General features: G+C 41.2%; 2 protein-coding genes and 1 non-coding gene across 3 annotated transcripts; all 3 read right to left on the bottom strand.

The window, feature by feature from the left end:
* Positions 1–369: 369 nt before the first annotated feature.
* LOC135347299 (uncharacterized) lies at positions 370–1,657 on the bottom strand. The gene has a single exon (XM_064545225.1). It carries the CDS (start codon positions 1,611–1,613, stop codon positions 432–434), a length of 1,182 nt encoding a protein of 393 aa, XP_064401295.1. The 5' UTR covers positions 1,614–1,657; the 3' UTR covers positions 370–431.
* A 644-nt stretch (positions 1,658–2,301) lies between these two features.
* Positions 2,302–22,292, bottom strand: LOC135347293 (unconventional myosin-X-like). The gene is made up of 43 exons (XM_064545220.1): positions 22,130–22,292; positions 19,578–19,676; positions 19,064–19,228; positions 18,262–18,449; positions 17,624–17,749; positions 17,147–17,271; positions 16,653–16,751; positions 16,203–16,300; positions 15,866–15,977; positions 15,361–15,503; positions 14,663–14,913; positions 14,243–14,309; positions 13,751–13,995; positions 13,388–13,535; positions 13,010–13,142; positions 12,109–12,302; positions 11,627–11,788; positions 11,458–11,517; positions 11,102–11,275; positions 10,734–10,832; positions 10,245–10,466; positions 9,567–9,806; positions 8,916–9,052; positions 8,548–8,661; positions 8,305–8,403; positions 7,890–8,039; positions 7,460–7,545; positions 7,316–7,378; positions 6,946–7,072; positions 6,841–6,887; positions 6,475–6,632; positions 6,211–6,328; positions 5,927–6,075; positions 5,639–5,793; positions 5,151–5,358; positions 4,772–4,908; positions 4,364–4,502; positions 3,936–4,048; positions 3,658–3,763; positions 3,336–3,485; positions 2,930–3,132; positions 2,735–2,819; positions 2,302–2,608 (listed from the first exon to the last, which is right to left on the bottom strand). The coding sequence occupies exons 1-43, from the start codon at positions 22,145–22,147 to the stop codon at positions 2,546–2,548; spliced, it is 5,775 nt and encodes a 1,924-aa protein (XP_064401290.1). The 5' UTR covers positions 22,148–22,292; the 3' UTR covers positions 2,302–2,545.
* Trnad-guc (transfer RNA aspartic acid (anticodon GUC)) lies at positions 13,629–13,700 on the bottom strand. Its single transcript has one exon. It is a non-coding gene; the product is annotated as a tRNA-Asp (tRNA).
* Positions 22,293–22,294: the final 2 nt, after the last annotated feature.

Below are 22,294 nucleotides of genomic sequence, written 5' to 3'. Positions count from 1 at the left end.
CTAGAGACTGACCCAATAAGGAACACAACACTATACAGAACAAACGTGTGGCCTGGGTGCGAGGCTAGATCGTGTTTAGACTGCTACGAAATTTAGCAGTGTTAAATTTCAGTTTCACTTTTTGAAAATAGTACTTAAAAGTACGTTTTAGTATACCATGCAGTAGCCTCGATTCCAGGCCGCACTGTTGAGGCCTTGTGAAGGAGGCTAACCATGCAGTAGAAAATTATCTGATTACAGAATATAAAAATTAGTACGCTGTTGGCATTATATACAGTAGGTCTGCTACTTGTATAACATTGAAATTCCACCTCTGAACTCAAACTAAACTTGCCCTTTAAGTGCAATATTATTATCAATAGCTATCAGTTCAATAAAACAGTGATAGATCTATATACGTATTATAATTGATAGACAGTACATTTTATCGCTCAGACAACTAGCTTTACTAATTCGGTTACTACTCGTTCTGACATTTTCTGTCGCCCAAATGCTAGGAGGACTCCAATCACCGTTCCAGTAGCCACGCCAATTACAACAGGTTTTCCAGCAATACCGATCACATATCCAACCAGTCCATTTCTTCCGAAGCGCTTCTTTTCTAATACAATTGGCTGCTGCTCTATAGGATTCTCAAAATCATCTTGTCCTACGTCATCATTTGTTCTCAAGCGATCTGCACATGTTTTGAGTAATGCAAACTGGCCTTCCTGAGAAGAGATAGCAGTGAGGCAATGCAACCAGAGGTTTGATAACCAATAGTCACAGACTGGAAGATCTGGTTCACGATAGTACCCAGCCGGAAAAATGGGTATCTTCTCAGCAACTTGTTGGTCAATCTCTACATCATGGGTTAAAATGTGCACTATTTGGTTTTTCCACTCCAGCAACTTAGCCTCAACTGCTTCGGTTTTTTCTTCTCCTGTTTTTAAATATTTGATATTAACATCATCGGCAACGTAGTTGAAAAATGTCAGAACAATGACGGTGTTGTTCCAAAACTGAGAGCCAAACTCTCTCGTAAAATTCTTCATTGCAACAACATCCGGGTTATCATCTCCATCAAGGAATCTTGTCTGACGTACATCAATACAGTACAGGGTTAAATCTCTCTTCTGACACTTCTCCTTTATTTGTTGCAGATACAGCATATTACCAGTGCCATCTTGTAGACCAGGGCTATCCCAAATCGTGATATCAACGTTCTCCTTTCTGACGTGATATGCTGCGACTTCTGTTGTACAGGCTTCGCTGATTCTGTTCCCTACTTTAGCTTTCCTCTCCTCTGTTAGAGAAACACCGAGAATCCCATTAATAAGAGTAGATTTTCCAGAGCCAGTCTTTCCAGTCACAAGAATTCTGACCGATTTTGCATTTTCGTATTCTTTCATCAACTGTTCTGGGTCCTCCATTTCATTTTGAGCTCTCGTTTTGGAGCTGTCTTCCTGTTGGCTAGCGGCAGGGCTAGGGATACGAGTTGTTTCATCATCTAAATCTACACTAAGTCTAAGAGCATCTGATTCATCAGAATCTACCCTATGAGTATCGTCAGACACTGCATAAAAAGAATCGGTGGCCTGTTGCTCTACAAAAGGATCATTCTGTGTGGCCATTGTTAAAGTTGGTGACAAAGTATTATTATGATTTCATGCCCAAAATGAGGGGAAGCCCCCATCACACATAGCTATATATAGATCTAGGATCTACTATAAATTATGTAATTTTGTAATCTGCAGGCCTTAGTGTGCAGACAGTGCCACCAAAAACGCAGACTTTCAAAGCGGTATATTCTAGCCCAGCACACTATGCTGGGAACCATGCATTGTTAAGAGATAATTTCGGGGTCCCTAATTTCATTATTGTAAAATCCTTGTAATTGGCTAGCCACCCAAAACAAAAGCAGAAATAACGACAATTATGGTATTTTATATACGTATCTATAGTAGTCAGTAGTCTATATATAATTATAGAGATGGACTTGATTGCTGTAAACACACTATATAGCTATCAATATAGCAGTATATATATATTATATTGCACTCACTAATTACAGTGTCCAAGCTATAGCACAAGGTGTAGGCCTTTAAGTAGAACTTTCTCGACCATGCACTCTGCACATTTACAACTTCATTTTTTCAACATTAATTTCTGTACAGCAAGCTATAGATACATCACTGTACTAGATCTAGCTATTATTATGTTATCCAGGACAATTATTTGTATTAAGCATATAATTATACACAGTTGGAATAATAAAAATTAATTAATAATACTGCATGGTGACATAATTTTATTGAAATATCAAAATTTAATAGACTCTGTAAACAATGAAAATGAATTGACAACAATCATTCACAACAACAAGCTTTTGCTTTCGACATGAAATAGTATAATTATACTGATTTATAATTATTATATAAAAAACCAAACATAAAATGTACTCCTATTAAATTATTCACTAATGTAGATCTATACTAAAGACAATCTAGCTCATGTTTTAGGGAACTGTGTGATCAGCATAAAAATGTTCTGTTGAATTGGATTATCACTTCATTCTGACCACCACCAGACGAATATACGCTGTCATCAGCTTTGCAATCTCAGCAACCTACGCACACAAACACACACACGTATTACGTATAATCGTTACCCAAGAGCAATTAATTTGCTAGCTGTTTAATAGCAAAACCTGTCACCATTATGATACATCATAATTATAGTTATACTGACTAACTTGAGCAGTTTGCAGTGATATCGGTACCAGACCTTCCACCACCAGTCTGTACTCGTTAGGGGCGGGGGCTCCAAAACTCACAACCCTGAGAGGGTTACGAGATTTAAAAAACAGCCGAAAGAGTTGCCATGACACAAGAGCTACATGTTTAATTGTTGCATTGATCGAAAAAAACAAAAAACACAGTTCACGTACGATTCGTAAGCGAAGGTGTTGATAGGGGCAACGGCGCCCCTCTGGTAGATCTGGACGCCCTTGTTGTTGATGGCCAGCCACAGTTGAGAGGGGAACCTCTGGTCCTGGTGAGTGTACTCTGCCTCAAACACTTTGGAACCAAACGACGGGCACTCTGCTAGAATCTCCATGTACTTCTGTTGAGCCTGACTGCTGGTGACTCCCTGCACGAGAGGAAATAATTATAAAGATACAGATCGATACAGATTGTTAGGTAGAACACTTGAGCTAACTCTATCAATTACTCTGTGTACGTATACACATTAATGTGAATACACAATGCTTCCCGATCAAATAAATGCAACTGTTGGTATCGATGGCAGAGAGATACTCACACCCACACACACCTCCACACACCCCCACAAACCTGCAGTCTCTTCCACAGGTCAATGATGGATGCTTTGACGGTGTTCTTCTGTACCTCCACTGTAGCCACTATCTTGTCCTGCTCTGTAATCTCAGGGGCCTTGAACTTCTTACTCAGAGTACCAATCCCCTTCTTGCCGCGCAGTGTTTGCTGGTTGGAGAAGAAAGAAAAGAATGAGGCTGCATATTAGACCTTTGACTATGATAATCTTATATATAACATGCACATACCGTACTTACAAATCATTATAAGCCATTTTAGAATAATTTGCTCTCTAGGCGTTCTCAAATGCAGAATTTCGGCACTATGTGTTTATACTTACAGCATAGTACTGGTCGTGGAAGTTGGTTGATCCGTAGATGGAGTCCTTCTGTGCTTTGACCTCCATCTCAATCTTAGAGACTGGGAACACCTCTCCAACATCATCTCTGCATTAGTAGGTGAGACACACGTACGTATAATAATTCAGGACTACACTTATGAGGGTGTGTACGCCATTTGGAGGGATGGTTACAATATGTAAGTTTTGTCGACCAGAGATATCTTAGGACCACCAGAAAACAAGTTAAGTTAACACAGAATTACTACAGACTCTCTTACATGATGGCTCCTGTCTTGTAGTCTGCCTCTAAGAACTGCATTCTGAGAGCGCCCAGTTTGACAAGCCTCTCTTGACTGGCTGGGAACCTACCAGACACCACGTCATCACAAAACTATAGAGGAGAGGGTTGGAATAGTGGTTCATGAGGCTGGTTACGAATAGGCTCCAATTTTAAGCCAATAAAGCAGGGGACAAAATAGGAACTACGTACTTTACAATAAAAATATAATTCGGAGTGCAATTATTATTCTGACCTCTGACCCCACTATAACATTTTAACTTTAAATGCTGGTGGTACTGTATTAGGATGCATGCTATTAAATGAGCTGTACAGAAAGTACTTAGCAATGTGTAGAATGTATAAGTACAGCCACAGTATACATACCCACCAGTGTGTGGGCGTGGGTGCGTGGTGACCTCCTCTCACCTGTTCAAACATAAAGGCATTCTCGATACTGTCACTGGGTACGTTTTGAGGTCTGATGAAGCAGAACATTTTGAAGAATAGTTTTCTTTTCTCTGGAGCAACTCCGCTCTGAATGTTCTTAACCGAATCAAGATAGTGCCTACAGAGAAGACGTGGAGTACACACATCATACTTGCACGTATAGTCATGGCAATACTTGTATGCAATGAACGGCTTTACCATATATACTTCCGGTGCATGCACCCCGAGGCATTAAAAAAAAGTAGACCAAATGTGACACTGTGTCCATGCTTTATCACCACAAAGTTCTGCATTATTTTATACCAGACACACACACAGTCAGCTTTACCGTATCCCTTATCATAAAAATACAAAAGACACAATTGCAAACATACAAAAACAACTTACATTTCAAACTTCCCTAGAATGTCGACGAGGATGGTTCTGTCGTCAATGACCTTCGACTCACTTCCTCCCACCTCAAATAGAGCAAACATGTTGTTCTCCCGGGAAATCTGGAGACCAAGACTCAACTTCTGAACCACCTGAATGGGAATAGAAGATTGCGCATGGGAACAGAATTGATACATGACGTAATGTACACACACACATACACACGGAATGATCTAAAGTAACAGCTAGAATGCGCACAATCTACATAATTATTAGCCATATAACATCAAAATACCATACGCCACTAAATACAATACTTATCATAGCTTAATTTTGTTGATTAATTATCAGCTTTTAGCCTATGAGATATGCAACACGCCACCCGACCACTGACCTCCCCTGCAGTAGTTGAGGGGTTGATATTAATGGTGCACTGCCCCCCACCGTAACAGAACACAGTGGCGTTGAGGTCCCTCCGTCCTAGACAGGCTATGATCTCGTTTCTGGATGGTACGAAATCTCTCTTCTTGGTTCTGAGTAGACTTGTCTGACAGTAGCCTGCAAACCGTGACATCTCAGTGTCAGGATACTTCTCTATGGTCCTGTATACGAAGTGTACGTCATGTATAAGGGCGGGGCATCGTATAAGAGAGGGTGGTGTGTGTGTGCTCATAACTATAGGGCTGATAGTTTGAAGCTGGTATACAGTATGAAATTAATAGAGATGATACATGCAAAGCTTCGACACCAATTTATACGACACGAGTACCTCGATAAGTGTAATTGGCAATTATCACATAGCAATTTTTTTAACATATCAAATTGATAGTAAGGTACACTGCGACTGACTACTGCCATTCCACTGTCAGCTGATGTACTCACTTCTTGATGTGCATGACCAGGTATCTCTTGATGGCTCTCTCAGGGATGAAGGTACAGCACATGCAGGCCATGGTCTGCCAGCATGACAGCACACCCGGAGTGTCCACCTCATCGTCACTAATGCCAGCCGTCTGCTTGATCAGCTGACAAAACACCTGAGGGAGGCAAGAAGTATATGTCATACACAGTGCTGTACACTAATTATAGCGGGTTTATTTCGAGGGTAAAAAAATGTTCGTGGTTTTCGCTGATTACACGCAAACATTATCATTCCACACACACACACACCTCTGACTGCAGGTCCTGCATATCGAAGCACTTCTGAATGACCTCCTGCACTTGTTTGATGGGGTCAGCTAAACTATCCTGAGAGAGAAGAGCATTGAATATCTTGACAGCCTCTTGATGACGGGTACCATAGCGATCCTCTTTCTCCTCTGCACACACGACAATGGAAATGTGTGTATACATATAATGTCATGTGTAGCTGATAATATTTGAATATGATTTACAAACTTAAAATTGATAAACTAGTTGTGGACTTGAGTAATGGATGCCATGGTATTACTCACTTAGTAGTGGTGGTTTTCCATAGGGGAGGGCCAGGAGTGGTGCTTTAATCGGATTGGACGTTCGACACAGAGCCTTGCTCCTCTTGTAGATCTTATCCCAATCTGATTTGCGACTTTTCTGTAGTAAGGGAAACCATGCAAGTCCCACACACAGTACCAGTATAACAGCGCCCCTAGTCTAAGCAACATACATGTATAGATACTAGAGCATAAATGTTTCATTAAATCTACGGTCTAAGCTATAATTTGGGTATAGTTCCTCACGATAATCTCGAGGATTAGCCTCTCAGTGATGGTCTGGACCGTGGGGGTGCTGTCGATGGCGTCCTGTATAGCCAACATCCACTCGTTGGCATCGTCCACCGTACGAGCTGAGAGGGAGACTGTAGACTTGCGGGCATGCAGCTTGAACGTGTAGACACCTGTAGAAATGTGCAACGTCAGCACTGCTCACTCCGCTCATACGTAAGTGTGGTCATATAATTATTAATAAATCATAATTTATATATTGGGACTAAAGGAATCAATTAGGACCAAGTAGTTAAATGACAAGTACGGTTAGCTAGCTAATTTAATGAATTAATTTAAAAGAGTTATACTGAAAGTACTACTTGTTTGTAGATTGCTTACCATTCTCTCTGACCTCATCTTCATCCCATGGATCAATGGCACATAAGCTGCAAGAGCATTGCATACTCTGACAAGTTTCACATACTACAGACTTATTTATCTTACCAGTTCAAGTGAATGGTCCCGGCAACAGGTTGTCGAGTATCCTCACTCTTGAAGTAACGCAACTGGAACTTCTCCGTGAGCACAAAGAAACGCTTGCGACGAATACGACCTTCCTTAATGAGCCAACCTGGGGAGTGGGTGTGGTTAGCTATAGCTATTACCTCCTTATACAGTAATAATTATGTAAGCATGCTCTTGAGAAAACTATAATTCCAAAATCACATCAAAACAAAAATGTTAGAATTTATCTTTCAATACGCATGCAGTGTATGTAAGAGCAGATTATAGTGTATGACTTAAATCAGGAGCAACATTCAACATACAAAATTTACGAGAGCTACCGAAGAGGAATTTGTTTGAGACAACCCACCTTTGGCCAGGCAAGTACTAATGACATCATCATCACCAAGACTGAACTTCTTAGGAGAGAGTGCTGCATACGGTGGAATATGGGTATAATTATACGGAATATAGGTATACAATGGAGCTAGTGTGTGAGACAGTGATCACGTACCTCCTATCCACATGTGCATCTCTGCCGGACTGTCTGCCATAAAGTCAAAGATTCTAGTCGACGTGTAAACTACGAAACTATTAGGCCTGCGAAGTAAAATAAATCGTAAACTTCAATTGCAAAAGAATGGCACAATAATTATACATATTGATCATACAGAGGCTCTGCGGACAGTGGTAAATGAAGCATATCTTTGAACGGCCATAACTTTAGTTCTTACATGAGGTACAACTAATCACACTGATTTTATGAAATCTTAGAGAGTCCATTCATTAAAGAACACTAGTTATAGAGCCGATTCTATAGTACTCTAAAATGCAGGGGATCTTAACCCTATATACATGTAAGCACACACAAGTAGAGCCGAGGCCTTTGTAAACGTGTATGGGTATTGATATGACATAGCCCTCCGGATATACTGCAGCTGTACCTCTTCTCCTGGTCGAGAGCAGACACCGAGTCAATGGTTTCTATGTCGAGGGAGAGTAGGGCACTTCGTGGGTCCACCTCCTGTGCTAGTAGACTCTTCACTTTAGCCTCAGGCAAGCTACGTACTCGGCGGATCACCTCACACCAATCTCTGGAGGGGGGGATGACATCATAGCAATACCCTTACTGAATCGATTGATATAATTTATTATAGTGGCTAGCTAGCTGGTCAGTTACAAGTGGACAAGGACACTGCATGGAGACAGCAAAGAAGCTGTAAATATAAAATAAACAGTCCTTGGATGGTAACGCCACACTTGACAATACTGATTAAATTTAAGATCCACGTATAGTGACATGTATGATATTGATAAAGCCACTCAGCTACAAGCTTACACACTAACTAACTAACGTACTTCTTCTCATTAGCATCTGGAGCAGTGAGATGGAAGGTTCTCTCCGGGGTCACAATGCCAAACACGTGATCTCTTGAACCACCATCTTCGATGATTGCACTGTAGGGGAACATACATGTATGTATTTTGTATACGTTGTACCACATCAAGTTTGTATAGGCATGCAATGTACAACATATACCGTATATATACCATATTACATATAAAAGCACACAGTCAAACCCTCTGTTGACCTCTACTCACCTGACGTCACTGAGATCGATGGCACCGTTGGGTTTGGCATTAGCCAAGTCACTGTCAGCATAGTAGAACAAGGTTTTCTCACGGAGAGCAAAGTAGCGCTGCTTCCAATTGCGCCTGTCAAGATAGTGAGGGCAATCGCATATAAGTGAGTATAACGTACACATACTAGTACATGTATATGCACAACCAAACAATTGACATTGTATACAATACAGCTAATGCAATATACAGTCGACTGTGAATACACTATAGTGTTTGTATGCATGATAATATTTGTCAAATTTTAATCTAGATTCCCGATTGCTTTGCATACACGAATACTACATGACAACAGTGTCCCCTCAGGCTCTTATACGGGTAAGCTGTACCTCCCCAATGTCCCTGATCCACTGCTCTTCTTGTCTAGCCAGCCTTGTTTAATGGCATCCTGCTTCATCTCAAAGAAGAGCAGCACATCGTCCCTCACCATAGCCCAGCGACGCTTAGTGCCCAGCCTCTTGGAGCCCTGAGACAATAGAAACACAAGTACAACAACTACTTGTAGCAATTGCTCGTACTGACTACTAGCTTCTTGCACTAGTAGTCTACAGATATTGCCTATAAAATTATACACAGGTACAGTAAAGCTATTGCATTGGCAAATGGAATTGTACAACAGCTAGAGAAACAATTCCCAAAATTGCTTAAAATGGTATACACTCTCACGATATAATTATGTGACAACTGTGCAAACAAAGCCGATTTAGCATGTTCACACACTAGACACACACACACACACACACACACACACACACACACACACACACACACACACACACACACACACACACACACACACACACACACACACACACACACACACACACACACACACACACACACACACACACACACACACACACACACACACACACACACACACACACACACACACACACACACACACACACACACACACACACACACACACACACACACACACACACGTACAAAAACACGTGGTAGCCCTATGGACTCACCTTGACAGTAAGATAGCCCTCAAATGTTGGGTCATCCTCGTAGCTCATCAGCTGACCCTCTGCCCTGAACTTAGCCGAGTGAGGATCAAATATTTCATCTTCGTCCTCTCCCCTCGAATGACGGGCTAGCTCTCTCGACCGTCGACTAGGTGTGTAGTGGGTGGTGTCTTCCAGGAGGAGCTCTGCTGTCTCAGCCTCACTCTCGTACTCATCATCTTCAGTGTCGCTCTCCACGTCCGTCTGTGCATGTGAGGGACGAGTACATATCGTAATACTACTGATGAACTTTGCAAATGAGCCAAATGAATTGCTACCTTTCCAATTCCAATGATTGTGATGTCATACACCGGTATACATGTACAGTGCATATACATACATTATAAATGTACAAGTATATAGAACTTATTTACGAAGCAAATAGCAGTTGCAAAGTTTGCATATAAAGTATAGGCTACGATGTACAAGACACAAGATAGTAATAATTAGAATACTTAACCATAACTCTAGTTATATTATATTGTACACTAGGTCACCTTACAATAATACAGGCCTTAATTAGCAAAACTTTGTGGAAAAAAAAGCAATTCAAAAGGCCAGAAGATAACTTAACCATAATTATAGTGTTAGCACGAATAACAAATAGACCCGAGATTTGGACCTATACTACTAATAGCTCACATCAGATAGTCCGAGTGCTCCCTGGAAAGCCTTGAGGGCATTGTCAAGATCGCCAATGATACCGAATGCCTCCTGTGCCTCTCGCTGCATCTTTTCTTCGTTATTTTCTTTCTCTGCTCTCTCTTTCTCCTCGACTAGTCTTGCAGCCTCAGCCTCTGCCGCTAGTTTGGCTTCTTCCTCTAGACGTTTGCGCTCCTCCTCCAGGCGACGATGTTCCGCTTCCTGTGTGTGTGTGTGTGTGTGTGGGGAGTGTGTGTGTGTGTGGGGGGGGTGGGGTGGGTGGGGGTTGGGTATACTATCGATCATGTATGAGGGGGGTATAAATGCATACATGTACGTGCAGGCTAGCACGAGTGGTATACGCCCATGATTCAAGTAAGGTCCCTTATTAAGCTGTGTCTTTGTACACAATATTTATTATGTATGATAATTAAAGAGAGGATATAAGTATTCTTCAATATGAGCATACATGTACATGACTGTACGTACCAGTTCTCGAATCTTTTGTATAGCAGCTTGTCTCTCCACTTCTTCAGCCTTCAGACGAGCTTCCTCCTGCAGCTTCCGTTGCTTGCTTTCCTCTTCAAGCTGAGGGAGGGAGAATCATCAGTACACATGGTGAATAATTAACGCATGGAGCATGTACAATTCAAGCTTTCCAACCCACCACCCTGCCCACACACCTTTCCCATCACCCACCACACACACTCACACCTCTCCCATCACCCACCACACACACACCTTTCTCATCACCCACCACACACACTCACACCTCTCCCATCACCCACCACACACACACCTTTCTCATCACCCACCACACACACACTTCACCCCCTAGCACATACACACCCACACACCTTTCTCCTCATCTCAGTAGCCTCTGCCTCCTTCTTCTCTCTGTCCAACCGCTCCAGCTCTAAACGTCTCTCTTCCTCACGTCTCCTCTCCTCCTCACGACGTCGTTCCTCTTCGATTCTTTTCTGCTCCCTAAGTTGAGCAAACAGCCGGCGGGCTTGTCGTGCACGCTCATGCTGTAGATAATAAAATTAGTATTAAACTACCACCACAGCTTTAGACAGGTTGGGTTTAAACACATTCACATACAGTATACATGTATTGTATAAATCAAAATTGGGTAAATGTTACACTACGTACAGTAAACATTTTTTAAGACCTACATTATTTGGTGATATATTTATATGATATTTCTTACCTTTTGCATGCAAATAGCAGCTTTTCTGATTTTCAGGAACCGTCTTCGATAGATGAAGGCCTACATGCACACATGTACATAATTATATTACAACATTATTATTTATAACATAAAGCAGAATTATCAGATTATATATTATAAGGAGGGCTACAGTTGGAACTAAACTCACCTTGACTAGTTTCTGAACCTGTACGATCCTGGCCTTGGCACGGAGGAAGCGTCTCCTAGCAACGACGGTGAGAATGACACGATAGATGAACCTGCAGACTGCCCTCAGCTCCAGGTCTCTCTGTCTCTCCAAAGTACGCTCCAAGTTCTCACGATAAAACATCTATAAGTATGGTGAGCAGGGCGAGCGATTATGAGCGACAATACTGTACTGACACGTGACCATGCACTTAAATTTAAAGACTGGTACATTGTAGTTACACTGTACCACCTCTCTTTTCTAATGTGGCCACTCGCGGCTTAAATCTTATTCATAAAAAATGCATGGCAACATAATTAGAAGACAAATTACGGTACAAATCTATAATTTTAATCACAGACAACTAATCTCTCTAAATTATAAGGAGGCCCGGTTGCTATTAGTACATGCTTCACAAATAAAAAATACAGATCAGGTACCTAACAGACTCCATTGGCCCTAACCTTTGTCTTGCCCATCTGCCAGTCCTTGCCTGCCGGTGAATCATCAAACTGCTTGGCAATGGCGCAACATTTCTCCTTTTCTCCCATTGTGGGTGCTAGCATCCTTCCCAATACGCCATAGCGGAACATGAAGTCTTCAAACGGCCTTCTTACCGGGTAACCCGAGCGACGGATACGAACGGTCTCCATCATACCTATACACACAGATAAGGGATATGGGATGTCACATCATTTGAAAAGTCTCTTTCTAGACATCAGAAAATCAGAAAATGGATGGTTAAAAATAAGCTAAAAGATGTTCAACTACAATGTACACCCCCCTCCTACGAATATGGAATATGGACAGTGTGCATCACACTACACGTGTACACAGAAGAAATGTGTATTGATACAGTCGATTCTTATACAGTACACACATCATTATTTTATGCAACTGTATGAGCTGCTGCTTGATAATCATCGTACTGTACATTCGTTCATATTTTGGAGATCAAAGAATTTGCTATTGTCGGCCCAATACCATGGATGAATGGTCTAAAGGCGAAAAATGCCAAATTACGGCCCGAACCAAATTTTAGATTTAAACACATCACTTGAACGGTCTCATTCTAAGCTTTCAGAAAATTATAACATTTTAAAATGGATTACCAGAAATAAAGTTAAAGATTTCCAACTACACCCCTTAATCAATGGTTCCGGAACTCTTTTCAGTCGTTCTAATTTCACTGTTTTTATGATTTCCTGAAAACTTATAAAGAGACGTTTCAAATAGTTTCATCAATGTTCATATTTGGAAGATCAAAGAATTCGCTAATTTCGGCCAAACACTATTATTAGCCCGTGGTTCAAAAGCAAAAAATGCCAAATGGATGAATAAATGTAGAGACACACACACACACACCTGAGTACTTGAGCTGGTTGAGGACCACCTGATGTTCAAACAGGTCCTGTTTCTTTTGCACGTTGGGTTTGATGCAGCGCACAAAGTGAGGGTTGGCCAATCCCAGGGTAGCCATGAGTGAGTGGAGGGAGTCCTGCGGCAAGGGGGTGTGGTTAATGTGGCCATTCATAAAATATTTTAAGCCATGTACTTTGGAGTTTGTGGGAGATTAGGAATAGGAAGAGGTATAATTAGATGCCACGTATTTACATTCAACAAGCAATTTTTCTAAACTCAAGACTGCATTGTAAAATTACCTTACTTGCAACTACACAATCATAGACAGGTAATGTATAGGGTAGAGTAAGCTCTCCTCTTGAAGAGCACATACTAGCTCACCTTGAACTGTGAGCTGACAGTGGCCTTCTTTCTCTTTCCTCCTCTCTTACCCAGAGCAGTGGGCTTTCTCCCCATCATGGCGCCGCCGCCACCACTTCCGCCCTCGTCAATGGTCATGTGCTCAAAGATATCATAGACAAAGTCAGATCTGTAAAAAAAAAAGAACTATAGACAGAATGTTATGCTATGCACAGAAAACAATTCCCAATGATTAAAAACCAAACATTAGCAAAAAAAAAAGCTCCCCGACCGGGAATCGAACCCGGGTCTTCCGCGTGACAGGCGGAGATACTTACCACTATACTATCGAGGACTGCTTGAATGAATGATGCTGTATTCAGAATTTAACCTAAAGTTTCTCACCGGCTGTCTTTAAGCACTTTGAGGACATCATTTCTGAAGGTGTCTCTGTTCTTTTCAAGAAGCCCGCTCACATCGTAAAAGACATCTCCAGCATAGTGCTTGATTCCAAACTTCCCATTGTTCACCTTCGGCTTGATATAGAAGGCGTTCTGATGCAGACTGCCATGGAGTTTTGTAAGCAGACTCTGGTCAGTACCTTTGGGGAACCTGCTCTCCTCGTCCAGCAAGTCTAGCACTCCCAGTTTCTAGAAGAAAAAATCAACAGCCTTAAAAATGTCCCATCAGAAAGCAATTTAGTAGAGGAGAACGAGGGGGGATTAGGGGATAGTGAGGAAGATAGATACACACACAATACATGTAGTTCATCTATTATTATTATTACAAAGACAGGAACGATTAGAGCTAGGGCTGCTTTTATGATCAGAAGCCACGGACACAGAATTAAGAATAAGCATATCATATATCAAAGTACACTCTGGTGGGATGACCTACCTTCTCGATGAGGTTGAGACACTCTGCATTGTCCACCCACTCAATGTCCGCCCAGTCTATCCCCTCCCTGCGTGAGTGATGTTATCATTACATCATCATAACTACATGTACATGTACAGTATATCTGCACACACATTTGCTCAGAGCAGCAAATCCTAGTAGCCAGGGGACACCTATTTATTGCAGTGAAGTATATACACTGGGTACATGTACAGCGGGGCCTCTAATGCATTAGACATTTCGGGGTATCTAAGCTCATGTATTGTTGTAAGTATTGTAACTCAACGATATAGCAGAGCCTCTAAACAGATTAATTATAGTGCTGTGAAGCACTGAGTGGTCTTAAGAGAACGATAGCTCTTTAAATGTAAGCAGGTTTTTTAATAAACCCAAGCATGCAAATGAGATAAATGGACCTACTTGCTGTACTCGTGCTGTTCCAGTGAAAAGATGTGTTTGTTGAAGAACTCTTGAAGTTTCTCGTTGGCAAAGTTGATGCAAAACTGCTCAAACCTGTTCACCGTAAAGTTCTCAAAGCCGAAGATATCGAGAACTCCAATGAAAGCAAACTTGTCCTCCCCACCCTTGATACGAGTGTTGATTTTCTCCAGGATCCAGCGGAAGAGGTTGGCATAGATACGCATGGCAGTGGAGTCACGAGAGTCAGCAGCCTGAGGGGATTAATGGAAGGGTGAAGTTGCTCACAGAATGATGAATTTGAGACAGAAAACCTCTTTCTAAGAAATCACAAAGTTTTAGCTTGTGTGTGTAAGAATTAATAAACTGCCCTCAACTTGCAGCAGCCATAGGAAAATATAAATACTGTTGTAGGGGACCAATGCCATTATAATTATGGTAGAAGAGTATTAAAATAAGTAAGTATAGGGATATAGGTACAATATAGGGATCTGAGAGATAAAAGTAGAGAGATCGAGGTATTGTTATTATTTTATTAGTCACAAGTTTTCACCGTGCTACACGCTGTGCTACATGCATATGTTTAGTACATGTACAGCTTCTGTGTCACCACAGTCAATTAGAGGAAGCCTATATGTGCTTGTAATGATTCTCCATAGCAACTATCCACGATACACACACACACACGCGCCCACACACACCTGTTCCTTGGTGAGTGGAGTGGTGATCTCCTCCCCGCGTAGGACCATGAACTTCTTAGTGAGAGCATCTCCCATTCTGTACGTGTCCAGAGAGAGAAGAGCAGCCACCGTGTCCAGAGACTCTTGGTTACCAATCTGAGCACCTGCACGAAACATGTACACTCTCTCTTAATTGTGCAAACTCACTGTCAGTTAGACCACTATACTATAAACAATAACAGGACCATTGATAACACATCAAGCAAACATTTGTCCAAGGTTCTATACAATAATTATGTATGCAGAAAAATTGGACAATCCAAATTCAGAAGCACAAACTGTCGTTTAGTAGTAGAACCATACGAAAAAGAAACAACTCGATCTACAAGCAAATTCTTAATTTATAACTTTCATTCGCTATAAGAAACTCTATAGACCTCTACAAGCTACATGTAGGTCATAGTTCAGTTGGCCCTATACATGTATCTTCAATCGCTATAGAGAAACACTCTTGACGTGACTGTACCTGCAGCAGAGACAAAGGAGATGTTCCCGAGGTGCAGTATGGCAGAGAGGATGCTCATGATCTCCATAATCTGCTCCGTCACAAGGTCCATGACTGAGAACGCATTACGCACCTACAGAAGATGGTTTACAGAGAGTGATGCATGAGACTATAGCAATGAAATGAATAATTTGCATACATGTACACACGGAAAGTGAAGGAGAGATCTTATAGCCAAACTATCTCACGATTTCAAACCGGTCAAAAACAGACAGAAAGTATCTCATGTACAATGTACATATATACACTCGGAATTTTTGATTTCGGATATTTGGAGCAGGTATATGTTATAGCTTACACTGGCGAAGTCCTCTTGGTCGTTGATGGTGGGATCACTGATACACCCGCTCTGACTCAGGTAGTGGAAGCTCTCAGGCTCTCCCAGCTGCAGCTTCTCTGTATACAAGAAACAATAGTACTCACAACTGAACGCTACAGTACATGTACATAATTAGAGAGACAAAACAGACGTTTATTTAACAAAGCATATCGAAGGTACAATATACACACAACGCCTCTAGATACAGTATTACTAGAATATTAATTTTTACGTGAAAACTTTTGCTAATGAGCTAATTAGGAAATCTGGACCCTTTGCCATCGCGTTCTGGCATGGTGATGTTATACAAGTACTGCTATAGGCTTTTGCGATTTTATCAACACTCGCAAAATTCGCTTATGTTTGATGCTCGCAAAACACTCTAGCAATACAATGTACAATAGGTAGTGTTCCCACACCCTCTCTCACGTTTCTCAGCGGCGGTGGTCCCGGCTAGGAGGGCGTAGAAGATGTGGTAGTTCCTCTCTTGAGGGTTCTGTCTCACCACTCGGTTCTTCTCTAGCAGGTCTGAGCAACAGCGTCAAGGAAACAACGTAGGTATTAAATACAGGTGGTACATAGCGTTAAATAAATGTTATGGCGTTCTTTGGACGACCATAACTTTAGTTCCGTTGGTCCAATCACATTAATTCTGAAAGCTTAGAGAGAGGGGCCTTTTACATGTAAATCATATTAAAATCAAAAGTCTATGGCCTGTTCCAAATTTGAGATTTGAACATACCATCTGATAGAGCTCTTTTTCTAATCTTTCATGAATTTGTAAAGAGTACGTAGTCTTTTTAGGGAGGCTAGAAAATAATTATAGTCCAAGCATTGTAGGGACAGAGAGGTGGCACATATATACGCACAGGACTCATACTATACAGATGTAGTGGCAGCCATTATTGTGTTTGGTAGGATACAGTCGATGATCTTGCCTCCCTCGATGTTACCCGCCTCAGAGAAGTTGAGCCGGATGAACTTGCCAAAGCGACTCGAGTTGTTGTTATACACTGTCTTGGCATTTCCAAAGGCCTCAAGAATCGGACTGCAAGGAATGTCAATCATTGGCCAGGCCATTGTTAAATAGAAGTTTCATTAGTAGAGAGCAATGGTAAGTAGAATTTCGACGAAAACGCGAAGGCTTAAATAAATCATGCTTTTTCTTCAAAAATGGAAGATTTAGCAATTCCACATACATGTACTCTTGTAGAGGACCTAAATTATGCTTCCAAATGTTTTAAAGCCGAAATAGATTTGGACAAATACACATTAAAATTCCAACTGCTTTCCAGTACTTTATTCTGACATTACCATTAATGCTTTTTGTGACCATAACTACAGCTACATGTATATACACGTACATGTATGTACGTCATAATTATGCATGCGGCCCCCACCTGCTCTCCAGAATAGCTGACTCGACATTCTGTGAACTGCCCGCTCCTTGCTTCCTCTGACTCATGGTGGACAGATAGCTCAGCATGAACTTTGTAGTCTCCGTCTTACCAGCGCCACTCTCACCACTGAGGGAGGCAACAAAGGTAAAGTCAAGCTCATACACTGAGGGAGGCAACAAAGGTAGAGTCAAGCTCATATATGTACATGTATGTATAATAATAATTATTATTATATCTAAGATGTGCTAACATGGCTATTTTTTTCGGAATGGAATTCATCGATTTGGCAACAAGTTTTATAGTTCTATACCCAGCGTTAAATGAAGCATCTTAAACAGCCATAACTTTCATTAAGTTGGTCCAATAACGTTAATCTTATGAAAGCTTACAATGAGCTCGTTAAGATGGTGTCTTAAAGTCTATTTGGACTTGTTTTGGCAAACCGAATGTTAGCCTAGCTACCATCTGAAAGAGCTCCTTTTAAGCTTTCAGAAAAGCATTGAAATTGGACCATCAGAACTCTATTGAGCTGACTCTAATACTCTAAAAATGCAGAGAATCAATTAAATATTACACACTGTATAATATATAGGTATTACACACACAGTGATGATACTAGTAGCCCTCTCTGTCCTCACCTGATGAGCACACACTGGTTGTGCCTCATCCTCCACATGGACACGTACAGCTCATTGGATATGGCGTACACGGAGGGGGGCAGCTCCCCCAGCTGCTTGTCCATGTACTGTTCAATCATCTCCTCCCCGTAGATACCCGGGATGCGCTTGTATGGGTTCACAGCGACCAGGATGGATCCGATGTACGTCTGTGTGTGTGTGTGTGTGTGTGTGTGTGTGTGTGTGTGTGTGCGCGTGCGTGTGTGTGTGTGTGTGTGAGTCACTACAGTGTGTATGATACTAACACGAGTGCCTAGCTGCTTCAGATCAACGATGTACACACAGTGTACTACACAGAAACACAATGTACAAAACATTAAAACAAAACACATAAGGAAATGCTAACATTGAGTGAAAACATGTCTGACATTTGACAATCACCTGCTATCACTCAACTAGGAAGCGCACTAACTAGAGAGAGGATTTCCCAGCACACAGATGTATTCAACAGTACAACAACACAAGCAGTATCACGTATGGCAACTAACACACAGACAATGTCAAATATGAGAGTACCATGTAATTAGTTTAATCTCTAAGACTGAAGGATCAACCCTGACCTCCAAATATTCTTTATACCACATACAAAGGACAGTACTTTTATCCCTAAAAATTAACCATGCAGTGTACTCTATACATGACCTCTGACTATAATTATATAAGGACAATCTCTAGGTAACTCTGCTGTATATAGCTAAACTGAACTCCAACTCTACATTTCATTTTTGGGATGCATAATAATAATATGATTGCATGGACGTACATAGATCTTGTCCTGGAGGTATCGCTGCATGATGTTGTAGAGGATTGCTCCTTCGTGTAGGTCTCCCAAACCTGCCATGTCAGCAATCGTATCCACGCTCGTCTGATGCATCGCCATGACAAGGTCAGAGTTCAGGTCACTACGGGCGTACGTGACGTCCTTAATCTGTATATGTGTGTGTGTGTGTGTGTGTGTGTGTGTGTGTGTGTGTGTGTTGTGTGTGTGTGTGTGTTGTGTGTGTGTGTGTGTTGTGTGGGATGGTGGTTCACTCATAGATAAGGCATTTCCTGACAGTGCGATTGCATGGTATCATATTTGTACATATAAGGTAGCGTAACAAGTACATACATAATAGGAATCATACAAAATTATAGCCCTAGAACGAATATACATATTGAGCACAATGACACATTCTAAAACACATAGTCCGGGGGCTGCATGGCAGTATACACACTAGTACAGTCTAGCTAGCATACACTATAGCAGCTAGGGACAGTTGTATGGGTTCACTTACATCACCATACTCTGTCGTGAATGACACGTTACTGGCCGTTGTGTTGGAGACGGCTGCCGGGAGCAGCTGCCCCTTGTGAGACAACCACACCCTCTGGCCCTATAGGGGAGAAGCAGAATAATTATAGTGTCGGTTAAATAAAGGAATCTACATGTATTGGTGAATCTACATTGTATAAAGTTAGGTAATAAATAACTCTATCCTGTATATTACAGCCAGAGTAAATGTCTCCACTGGATATGTTTCAAACTGTGTTAGCAGGTCACCTCTTTACTACACACACAGCCACTGCTGGCTCTACATGCATGTATATATATTCAGAACCTCCATAGTATGTGTTTGGACCTGTGTTAGTATATATCAAAGCCACCTCTTTATTGCAGCCACTATTAGTCTGCCCGAGGTGTACACATACTCAGCTTATATATAGGATATCCCTACCACTAGTGGGAGTACAACAGTTGCCTAGGACACAGGTGATACATAGAACAACCTCACACGCATATCTAGAGCTGCTCTTTGATGTGTCTGCATACACATAACAAAGCACCGTGTACATATATACATGTGCTTCACTTTCAACAGCGAAATAATCGAGCAAACACAGAACAATACACGTACGTACACATACGTGGTTCTGAACATACCACGCACGCGTACATTCATATTTTAAAAGAAGCAGTAAACATAACTCAATCAATTACGAGTACAGCTGGCCTATCAAGAAACCGTATATAAGCACTGTACATAAGCACTACTATACATAAGCACTGTACATAAGCACTACTATACATAAGCACTGTACATAAGCACTACTATACATAAGCACTGTACATAAGCACTACAGTACATGCATTATACGTATAATTATAAGCCTAAAGGCTTTTCAGTTTCCTCTCGCACAAACACACACACACAACACATCATCAATATCAGCACGCACCTCCTACACTGTAACCACTGTTACGTTGTTTCCCTGTCCAATGAGATAACACCCAACGCACACACACACCCCCACTTCATGCATCATGTAGTGGATGGAGGCCTCTAACCGATTAGTATATAGTATATAACAAGCAACCTGTTTTTGATCAGACATCTACGTACATAATCACACATACTTTTATTATCCAACAATAGCTTTCAAGTACACAAGTACATCGGAAAGTATGCATGGCTAAAAACACTAAGGTATAGATAGACGTTATAATACAACATATATGTAAGCAGTACAGGGAAGTGTAAATAGGGGAAAACAGATTTCCCCTATTTCTGTACAACGACTAGAGATTATTACCCCCTGTGGAGCTACAAGCAGGTAACCTAGGGGATGTGAGGGATTTCTATTGACTAGAAATTGACTATTGGCATCATCTACAGAAACAACATTGATCACATAAATCACAAAGGATTGAAGCTGTATACATACACACTGACGACCTCACCACTATACACTCTCAAGAATTCACACAGCAAATTTGCCCACACACACACTCACACACACACACACACACACACCTATGTGTCGGAAAGCCTTATCCCACCCCGGCCCTATACTTCTGTATACCATTCTCAAACACACACACACACACACAGGGCCAAATGTATTAAACAAACACCATTTTCACAATAGACCGTCAGACACAATTGAGAGCAAGCTACAATAAGTTGAGGCAGCTGCTATAGACGGTTCACATGGAGACCAACTCACTATGGAGATGCTTACACTGTTACAGTATACGGGCCATTAATCACGCACCCTTATATAGGCATTAAAGTCCCTAATTATGCGATGTATAATTATTTGGCCCTTACAGAATCACTTCCAACTATTGTACAACAGATGGAGGGACTCCATTAATCCAATCCATTAAAGTTAAAGTTAGTTTTAGTTTAGAACCGAGTTCGCCATCACCAAACTGTGTCAACTCCCGTTATACAGATGAAACTCTGATACTACTAAAAGAAGTATTTGCCAAAGTTAGAAAATTAGAATTCCGTCTTGTAAGTCTCGTTTACGACAACTTCCATATTCTCAGTGCCCCCTTAATTGATACTAGAGTCAGGCTAATAACCACTTAATAGATTAGCACTATCGGACAACACGAAGCATGCCAATCTATTACTGCCTCAAAGCGAAAAACTATACTAACATTTTGTCAAGATAACTGGACAATGAAATTTTATGGGCAAGGAATTTCTATAATCTTAACCAGAAACATGATCCAGAGATTGGACACAATAATTATATTTTGATCTCCCTAGTGTAAAGAATATCTGCTTTTAGTTAGCTCTGAACCAAACTTTAATAGAAGCGAAAATTTATCATTTTATGGACAGAATTAAACGATTAGTTTCAATTAATTGCTACAGCCTAGGATAAGATCGTACCAGCAAGTAGACTAGCTATTTCATCAATACCATATCGTACAGAGTGTGTGCATGGATAGCCACCAATATTTAAACATGGTTTGCAGAAAAAGCACACAAATACATGTGTATTCCATGTAGTATAACAAGCTAGCTCAAACTTCCGCTGAATTTCCACTCACAGTCGACAAAAGGGCCATTTTTTGTCTCCACTCTGAGATACAGCTCAGACCTTCGATATGTCTTCTCCAGAAGGGACAGCTCGAGAGAACACTTCGTTAACGTATCTTTAGACTCCACAACATAGGATTGTAAAAGCTTGAAGTCCCCAGCCGGAGTGAATTAAG

Source organism: Halichondria panicea, chromosome 14, assembly GCF_963675165.1.
Source record: "Halichondria panicea chromosome 14, odHalPani1.1, whole genome shotgun sequence".
Lineage (NCBI taxonomy): Eukaryota > Metazoa > Porifera > Demospongiae > Suberitida > Halichondriidae > Halichondria > Halichondria panicea.
This window is presented reverse-complemented; position numbering and strand designations above follow the sequence as displayed.